General features: G+C 38.0%; 1 protein-coding gene across 2 annotated transcripts; it reads left to right on the top strand.

Moving 5' to 3' along the window:
* The first annotated feature begins 874 nt into the window (after positions 1–874).
* irf1b (interferon regulatory factor 1b) lies at positions 875–5,572 on the top strand. Of its 2 annotated transcripts, XM_039826543.1 has the most exons (10): positions 875–1,030; positions 1,728–1,820; positions 2,507–2,606; positions 2,701–2,868; positions 3,022–3,062; positions 3,340–3,472; positions 3,630–3,746; positions 3,897–3,925; positions 4,119–4,236; positions 4,837–5,572. In XM_039826543.1, the coding sequence occupies exons 2-10, from the start codon at positions 1,734–1,736 to the stop codon at positions 4,950–4,952; spliced, it is 909 nt and encodes a 302-aa protein (XP_039682477.1). In that variant the 5' UTR covers positions 875–1,030; positions 1,728–1,733; the 3' UTR covers positions 4,953–5,572. The 2 variants fall into 2 exon arrangements, with proteins under 2 accessions (XP_039682477.1, XP_039682478.1); XM_039826544.1 differs by lacking the exon at positions 4,119–4,236.
* The last annotated feature ends 4,170 nt before the right edge of the window (positions 5,573–9,742 follow it).

Genomic DNA, 9,742 nt, shown 5'->3' on the forward strand with positions numbered 1-9,742 from the left:
ACTTTGCAGACTTTGCATCTCCAAACTACATATTTATATTAAAGATTATCACTAGGCTATAACTAGCATAATACTAAAAATTTAAAGTATTATTATTAATATAGTTATAACTATGGACTGTAGGCCTATATAATACATTAACATATAATAATAAAACCATAGCCATGTCTTAATGTAGCCTATTACTTCATCCTTAAAAATAAAGTATACAATGTGTGACTGGCAATACCTACAAAAATTAAAACTTTGCAAAGTCTGAAGAACTGTCACGTGCTAAACATAAAGTTGGCTCATTCAGGTGTGGGGGTCGGTGCATTCTACGTGCTGCAAGACAATGTAAATCAGCCCTTGTTGTTATTAACTTCCTTCTTGCATTCAACCACGTGATTTCTCAGAAAACAGAGCCACTACCCATGCGCCCAAGTGCTGTAAAAAATATCCAACTCAACCTAACTTAATTTATACATTTGATCCTGTAGGGTCTTCAACAAGTTTTTTTTGTCCGGTACGGGGGACTGATCTGTAAATATGCAGAGATGAGATCAGTTGTTTACAGTGCAAGTCACTTTGGTTGACATATGTTTATTTTGCTGTTTTGAAGAATGAGTGGCTTGTTGTCAACTGCATTGATCTGCTTTTTCTACCTCTATTCGCGATATGCACACGTCATTTCACAAATAAACTAACATGCACGAAGCTACAATAGTGTAAACATGTTAAGTAATAATTCCATAAACAACATTTTCAACCGCTCTTTGATAAACAGAATTTTTAGTCCATATGATTAATATTTTTTGTTTCGGGATGGACATTTTTTACAGTGTGCATGCCTCCTCTGACAGCGGGGAAAACCCTGAAAGGAGGCATATCGCACTATAAAATGAGCGTCTCGTCGTGTGCGAAGCCAGTGATCGTTTCTGATCAAGTGGATTCACAAAGACTAGGAGAACCTTCTCTGAAACAAACTTCAACCAATCGGACTATACTCTTGTGAATTTTCCTCTTACGGATCATATAACAAGCAAAGTCTGTAAGTGATTTGATATTCATTTATCACTTCTATTTGCATGGAATGACTCAGATTTAAACATTTTATTGATTTTCAGAATAGTATACCTTGAATACATATAGGCCTACAGAAAGACAACGTTGTTAATATTTCTAAATTAACTAATTTCGTGATGCTATTTATTTTTCGGACGGTAATTTTTGCGTAATTCTTGCAAGCCATACGTTCAGAAGGACTCTTATTTATTGACAGGAGTTGACTGTGTGTGTCGGCTATCGTATGCAGTAGCAGTGCACGAGGAGGTGGGTGCTGTCCGTGCAAATGGTGTTTTTTGGCGCGCGTCTCCAAATGTCTCCTGCTTGGATACAAGTTGCACGATTTTTTTTTTCCTTTTTTTTTTCACCTATGGACTGCAAAATGAGTCCACGTGGATTGTAGGACTATTTTTTTTTTTTAATGCAAAAGCCATGAAACTACAATCTGGAAATTAATTTCCGTCTATTGTGACTTTACTAAGTAGCGGCTGACTTCGATGCATAAACGCCCCCCTGTTCGCCTGCATGTCCTGGCCGTGAACCCATGTGCTTCCTGCGCGGCCAACAGGCAGTAGTAGGCTAAATTTAAACTGAGGCTGATCGGGGGAGTTGATTTCCTCTCACTGATGCACACTGCATTCCTCACGTATCTAAATACTCCTTTACTCTGTTGCATATTTTAGGCAAACATGCCCGTGCAAAGACTGAGGATGAGACCATGGCTGGAGAAGCAGATCGAGTCCAATTCCGTCTCGGGTCTGACTTGGGTGGACAAGGTGAGAGGTTTATTTCCTCCTGAAACAAATTGAATGGGTTAATGTAAATGGTATTTACTGAAAGCTGTAGTCAGCATATTGAGATGAGGACAGAAACAGACATTCTGAAATGTATTTGTTGTAGAGTCAGAGCTTCAACATTGCTGATCAGGGAAGTGATCAGCAATGCTGTCTAGAGTGCTGTATAGAAATAAATAAATAAATAAATAAATAAATAAATAAATAAATAAATAAATAAAGTGAGGGACAGATAATTACAATGAAAACATTTGATATCTATGGCAGCCTTTTAAACGGGTGAAAATAGACACCAATAGTTGTTATCCAAGTTTGGTCTCTGTCCCACAAATATTCCAGCATTACTATCACTACTTTATCTGTGAGTGGGAAATGGGCCAAACATACCAAAAAGAGAAATTCAAAATGTATCTTCCCAACATGACATGCTGTGGTTAGACAAAGCTTGTTTGGTGTGTGTTTTTTTCGACTGCGACTGTGCTATGCAAATATTTTTATATCTTTTACATAAATTAAGGCCATGCAATGGAAAACAGCCTATGAGTTAGTTGTATTAGTAGTATGCTTAGTTTGAATGGCAGCCTCTTGCAATATTTCAAAATGTGTGTTTATATTTGAGTTTATTATATGTAAACCCTCCATCTTAGTATTTCTTTTGTATTTTCAAGGAAAAGAAAATGTTCGCAGTCCCCTGGAAGCATGCAGCTCGACACGGCTGGGAGCTGGACAAGGACGCATGTCTGTTCAAACAATGGGCCATTCACACAGGTGAGCAAGTGTGAATACATATGCAAACTCTGCACATAATAAAAACAGTTGTATGAAAAAGGAACGAGACTAAACTAAATGTAAAAATCTGCAGGGAAATATGTTGAAGGTCAGACCTGTGACCCAAAGACATGGAAAGCCAACTTCCGCTGTGCAATGAACTCACTGCCTGACATCGAGGAGGTGAAAGACAAGAGCATCAACAAAGGCCACCAAGCTGTGCGCGTCTTCAGGATGCTGCCTGCCAGCCCAAAATCTAGAGGTGAGAAAACAGACAGGAAGCGAGCAAGCAGTTAAAAACAGTCTGCAGCGTCTGCTGATTTTTTGTTTTCTTCTTTTTCATGAAGTCAGTTTGTATTACAATAACACAGTGAGCTGTTTAAGTGACCAACATGTCTTTCTTTCATCTGCACAGATAAACGAAGCAAAGCAAAGGAAACGAAGTCAAGGAAGAAGGTAAATACTGTAAATATCTTATGGCCATTCTACTTTTATGTTGACTTTAGTGGTATTTGCCTCTGTTGGGTATTTTGTGTTTACTTACATTGTCAGAGGTCTATGAAAAATTAAAATATATATTATTAATAATAATAATAATAATAATAACTATTATAAAATAATGTGATTTTAATGGCATTGGTGCAGTAGCGAGACATACAGCTGCAGAAAAAGGCTTTTTTTTCTCATTGAATTTCCGAAATCTCACTGAATGTGACTTTATCTGTCTCTGCAGCGCTCAGTGTGTAAGGTGGAGGAAGACACGGACTGCAGTGATACTCAGTCGCCCATGAACGAGTCAATGACAGAAGACACTCTGTCCACTCAGGAGAACACAGTCGACAGCACAGTGCACACTGAGGAGCAAGGTGAGGAACCTATTTATGCATAGTTGAAGAATTAACTTCATAAAACTGTTAATTTCCAGTGGCATTCATTCAAAACTGTCAAATGAGTAAATACATACATAAACACAAAAGCGGGATCAACAAGTGTATTTAATGCTATTGTTTTCCATCTTTGCAGATTTATTTGTTTCTCCAGCTGAGGTTCCAGAATGGTCTTTGTCAGTTGAAATCGGCCCTGGAAGCTTTCCAAGCGACATCTATCAGAGATTTGAAGTTTCACCTGAGCACAACTCCGGTAAGACAACAACATATATGGCATACTTGCCAATACATAAATTTAGTTTAGCATCAACTTTAGTGAAACTAAGCAAATTCAAACAGATCACTGAGCCATACTTATGACCCCTCTCTTTTCTCTCCCTCTCTCTTTGCTGTGATCTTCCAGATTACGACTATGCAGACGACATTATCCAGGTAAGCATGGCCTTCAGTTCCTACTCTTAAAAGCATGCATTTTTCATTGACAGGAATACCCATGTTTGTCTTATTCTGCCTGTTTGGCTTGTGTAGAAACACCCAAAACAATACGATAAGACTGTTTGGTGTGGGGAAAGTTAAGTTGCTCAAAAATATTATAGCTATACTCAGTCCAGTGTTGCTCTTTCAGATTTGCCAGCAACTGGAGAAAGATTCAAGCTGGATGACAAACAGTTTAGACGACAGGGGGTTCCTGAGCAATGAAGCATGCACCAGTCCAGGGAGCCAGTGGAGTGAATCTTCTTCAGGTAAATGTTACTAACAGATGGACAACTTGCTCTAAATTCATCTACAACATAATGCCGTTTGAAAAATCTAAATGTAAATACATGCTATTATAAGGGTTTGTTTAGGTGAAACACACTTGTTAGTATTTCTAACACATCACTAAACAATACCTGCATGTAGAAAGCACATCGGTGTTAGTTAGAAAATGTTACACCTAAAGTTTAATAAACCTAGTAAAAAGACTAACTGTTCTTTTAAAAACTTTACTTTTAAAGTTTCAAGCAATGCATTGTTATTAAAAGGGTACTCCAGTGATATTACACACAAGAGACAGATACAGATACAGCAGCAGAGTCTGAGATATCCTGACTTTTATTCGCTTTTAAGGGGTCAAAACACTGGATCCTACATTTCCCTTAGTGCAACTTAATAGGCTCTTTTGTTAGACCCTCTCTCCCTGGTAAATATCCAAGTCCACGGGTCAAGTACACAATCTCAAACCCAACCTGAGACGACAGCGATGAAAAATGTCACTTTCTGAAATGTTTAGTATTAATATTATAGAGTAATATGTTCTTATGCATTATCCTGACATCCTGGATTTTCTGTTTGTTTTACAGCTGATGACCTAGACGACATGCCACAGTACACAACATTGGGCTCAGACTTCATGAATCCCACAGACACAGTGTGGAACAGCTTTTGTCAACAGATACCAAGGCACTCGGATTTTTAGGACAGCACAGGATAGTGTTTTGACACTTGGACTTGTATAAGCTCATCCTGCCCACAATATCCCATTCTGAGCCTCTTTTCTCAGTTGAATCACCCATCACCATCATTGGGACTCCAGACCGTGATGGGCCAAGTCTACACTTTAAGCTATAACGCTTAACGCTATATTGATGCTCGGTAGCAGTTCAGAGAGATTTCCTCATCACCCTCAACATTCCTGTGAACTTATGAAGTGCACTGCTGTGCTGGAGAAACTCACACACTGTTAATCTTCTATGTTATTGGCTGGTTCAAGGCATTTTGTGTCAATGAGTTATATTAGCACAGCAATTGTTTTTGCTCAGGCAGAACATGTACATAATCATACCCAGCCATAAATACATACGAGGCAACCAATACTTACCTGAAAATGCAGATACTTATTCACATAATATCCATTTTTCCGTTAAGTACATTTTAGGTTAAGGGATAAGAATGCATTGTAACAAACTCTTACCTTCTGGTGAAAGCTCTACTTCAAAATCTTACAGTTCTTTTGCTTAAAGCAGTTGTAAACAAGTTATGTATATAGTTCCTTTTGTTTGTGTGTGTATTTTTTTAAATAAAAAAATCTAAATTTGATGGGAAATGCCTCTTTATTATGAAGGGCTTTATGTTTTTGTGTGAAGAGATGGCTGCTCTGCTGTCATGAGTGAGCAATAACTTTGACCACATGCTGAAGCACATTTTCCTCTGGGGGCAATTTAAGGGTCTCATTGTAAGAAGTTAAATTATCTTGGCCCAAAACATCCCAATATAGTGTATATATGTCTTAAAAAGCTCAAAAATGTATTGAAAAAAAATCACACATCTCCTTTTAATATTCTATTTTCTTTTGAAAAAATAGCATACATTTTAAACTGGGTTAAGCATTTTTGGCTGAATTAAAACAAACCATTACTACTTATTTCAACAAAGTGTAGTGTAAGACCACAAAAGACTTTCATTACGTAAAAAAAAAAAAAAAGAGTTGTTCTGCATCTGACCAGAAAATATTATTGAATAACAAGTGGCATTTCATTAAGTAGATATATGTAAATGCATAAATTATTTTTCCTTCCCCATCTGGGGTTCCCCTTTAATCCCCACACATTTGGAGGAAATAATTGTCGTTGAGCAACACACTTTAGCCGTGCATGTTGACTTTTCTTACAATCAGTTTGAATGGCAATACATAACATAAAAAGGAAAAGGGTGAAAGAAACCAGCCCCAGATTAAAAAAAGACTACATACTGTATGTTTGACAGTTGCCATTGTCCTTATAATAAACTGCTGGCAGAATGAGATTCTTTTCATTCATCACATGGATCTTTTCAGGTTTGTCCAGGTGTTCGCTGATGACTGTAAACTGCATAAGTAGACTTGTTAATCCACTTGAAAGAAGAGAATGTGACGATGGCAAAAAGATGATAGCTGATAATGTTTTCTGGAAGGCGGCTGTAATTGCTACTGCAGCTCTTTGTTTAAAACATAGACTGTTGTTTTGTACCTGGTTTGCATTCAGGTCGATGGAGTTCATTGCCAGTGCACGAACAGGTTATTCCTCCTCATTTACAACCTTACAACCTGCTTTATATCTTAAACAAAAAAGGACTGATTTTAAATGAAGAATTATCTTGACTATTTCAAAGGCATATTGTGGATTTATAATAAATTAATCTCTGTTAGGGGTTTAATTTGAAGTGTGCTTTAAAAGGTCTGTACTCGGAATACTGACAAAAAGTGAGTTAGGATTTCCTTCCCCATGGCACACCCAGACCGTGCAATTCATGAAATACATGAACATGCACGTGTGGCCGGATTCAATACAACAAAGAACAGAGAAACTTGAATTACAACACTTCATTCTCTGCTCAGGACCCCTTTACTTCACTACATCTTTACATAGCAAAGATTTGTTTGCTGTTATATGAATGTACTGTATGTCGAGTACAGAACTTTTAATGTGAACAACCAGTGAATTTGTTAGGCTGAATAGTCTCTCGTCAGTCAATGTGGTTCTGCTATAAAGTACAGAAAAACTGTCCAGCCAGTTTGATACACTGATACTAACGCACACACACACAACACACACACACACACAATTGGTAAATATAATTTTTTTATTTGTTAAACATAAACATGGCTTTTTACTCAAAGATAATCACTCACACGCAAAGGAAGAGTACAGACTTCCAAAAAGCACAAAAAGCATCTTTACTACAGAAATGTATTGATTAATTTTAACATATAGATAATATCAGCACATGATACACGTTATTACCGTTTTGCCAATCACTTTGGCACAAATTTCAGAACCTTGACGTAATTTTTCAAAACTCTAGACACAAAACTCACAACCAATGATCAAAATGCACACAAAAAACAATACAATGGCAATAAACCTACACAATACACATACATCTAAGATCATTTGTTCATTTAACATAGATCACCTGTTCAATATGACACAACTTAACATAAAAGTACTACTATTTCAAAAGGCAATTCACATTCTATTCATTTCATTACAATCATCTAACTATCAATTGATACAACTGCTCAAAATGATAAGTAACTGTGGCATTACTATTAATGCATAGTTGTATGGAAACAGACAAACAATATTCCATGTTAATATCATGAAAGTTTCAAGATTCATTGTCACCAGTTAGTGTGGAGCATGAACCAATTAGACTACATTATCTATGGATGCAATATTTCATCATCCTTCTTTACTGTAAGTGTTTACTGTATCAAGTCCTTAAGATCCTCGCAGGCACCCTGGAAAACAAGCGGACTAATTCCAACTCCCTACCACCATCAGCACCCAAGCTGCCGCAGATCAACTTTGTCCGTATGGGGGCAGAGGTGGCCAGGTGCAGCCCATCTTCTATGGAGCATGGTCAGCTTCGAGGGGCTTGTGATTGGAAGATGCTAGTTGATGTTGGTAGGCGGCTTGTTTTTCCTCCAGAGATAGCAATCACTACACTTAGGCCTGACATAGTTCTCTGGTCCCCCTCTCTGAAAAAGCTCTTCATCATTGAACTCACTGTACCCTGGGAGAACTCAGTGGATGAGGCATACGAGCGAAAACAACTACGCTATGCTGAGCTAGCTGCTGAAGCACAATATCGTGGATGGAAAACTGAAGTCCGTCCAGTGGAGGTGGGGTGCAGGGGGTTCGTGGCAGTGTCTACCACCAGACTGCTTAGAGACCTGGGAATCAGAGGCCAGAACCTGCGTCAGGCCATCAAAGCAATGTCAGAGGCCGCTGAGAGAAGCAGCCAGTGGCTCTGGATAAAGAGACAAGACTCCTCCTGGGCTCCGGCTTGATTGGGTGATTGGGGGGATACGCTGCGGGGACTTGATCACCCCCGTAGGGCCTTCCTCAGCCGAGGATGTCTAGTTATAATGGCCGAAACTTCCAATGAGGCCTGAGGTGTACTACTGATGATGTGTCCCTCGGATCACCCATCAAGGGGGATGCTCACCTGAAAACTTCACTGTAAAATACACTGCCAAGGTCAAGGACATTCTCTTAGTATACGCTTGCACTTAAAGGATGTATTACATCTCATCCTGTGTTCCCTGAAAACTATTTATCAGACACTGTTTCTATGGTCCCATGTACCACCTTTCAGACTATTTACAGTATTGACAGTACTGCTCTGTATAGATGCAGGCCCTTGGAATTGCTTGTCCAATTCTGCCAACTCGTTACTGATGATTGAGATATATAATTTATACATACTATATATAAAGTACTGTATATATATATATATATGGCCAACAGATCAGACTGTGATTGTACTGGGCAGCTTCCAGGTATGAATGTGGAACTGTTTTTTTATTTATTTAAAGATATGAATGCACAATGCAATGTTTTGAACATTGGACAGCCTGTGTCCTACAAGTGAGGACCGTTGTGAGTTTTGTGTCTAGAGTTTTGAAAAATGACATCAAGGTTCTGAAATTAGTAGCAAAGTGTTTGTAAAAACTGTAAATTAAAGAGCCTTTGTGATCTAGTGTATCTGTATCATCAAAACATAAAACACTATGGCTAAACATGGTAGTTTGATTTCTTGCTTGGATGTTTGTACTTAATATACTTTGCCCGAGTGGCTGGCTAAATAACACATTAATCATTAAGTAATCAAGCAGAGGTCACATTGACGATGTGCTACTTTACATTACACATTTACACACAACTGTATATGAAATACCACTTTTGCTCAGTTTATGATATTTTAGTTCAGGTTTTCTTCTATCACTATCTACAAGTCTTGTAGGTTAACTATGGTCAAGTAAACATGTTTAGGATGAAAGAAGATATAATGTATTTATTGACAGTTTATGAGTTTATGTCCTGAGATTGGTAAACTGCAGACTGGACAAAAACTAGATGTGAAACACTTTATATGTACTGACTTCAGATCACATTTTTACTGTGTGTTCATATTTTGTTGCTGAATATATATTCCCACAATTCCCACAGTCTGCCTCCGTCTTACTTTCAGACATAGTTCCCTTACAGACAGACAGCCATCACGCTTTCTTCTTCCTTTTTCTGCTGCAGACGTAGAGGTGGAGGTTAACAGGACTACATTGATACATTGCTGTCCTATCAGAAAAAAAAACAAGGTGTTTAGAATTGAACACATTTTTGCATTATCATGCAAATATTCTAATTGGTGGAACACATCTTGCGATGTAACTGTGCTCTCTACTTTAAACACTTTTTCCTGATTCCTCAACCAACAATGGCTGAT

The sequence above is a fragment of the Perca fluviatilis genome, chromosome 16, assembly GCF_010015445.1.
Source record: "Perca fluviatilis chromosome 16, GENO_Pfluv_1.0, whole genome shotgun sequence".
In the NCBI taxonomy this organism is placed as follows: Eukaryota; Metazoa; Chordata; class Actinopteri; order Perciformes; family Percidae; genus Perca; species Perca fluviatilis.

Coding starts and splice junctions, on each gene's coding strand:
- irf1b (XM_039826543.1), top strand. CDS start 1,734: ATGCCCGTGCAAAGACTGAGGATGAGACCATGGCTGGAGAAGCAGATC. Junction 1,821..2,506: donor GTCTGACTTGGGTGGACAAG/GTGAGAGGTTTA, acceptor TGTATTTTCAAG/GAAAAGAAAATGTTCGCAGT. Junction 3,926..4,118: donor ATGCAGACGACATTATCCAG/GTAAGCATGGCC, acceptor TTGCTCTTTCAG/ATTTGCCAGCAACTGGAGAA.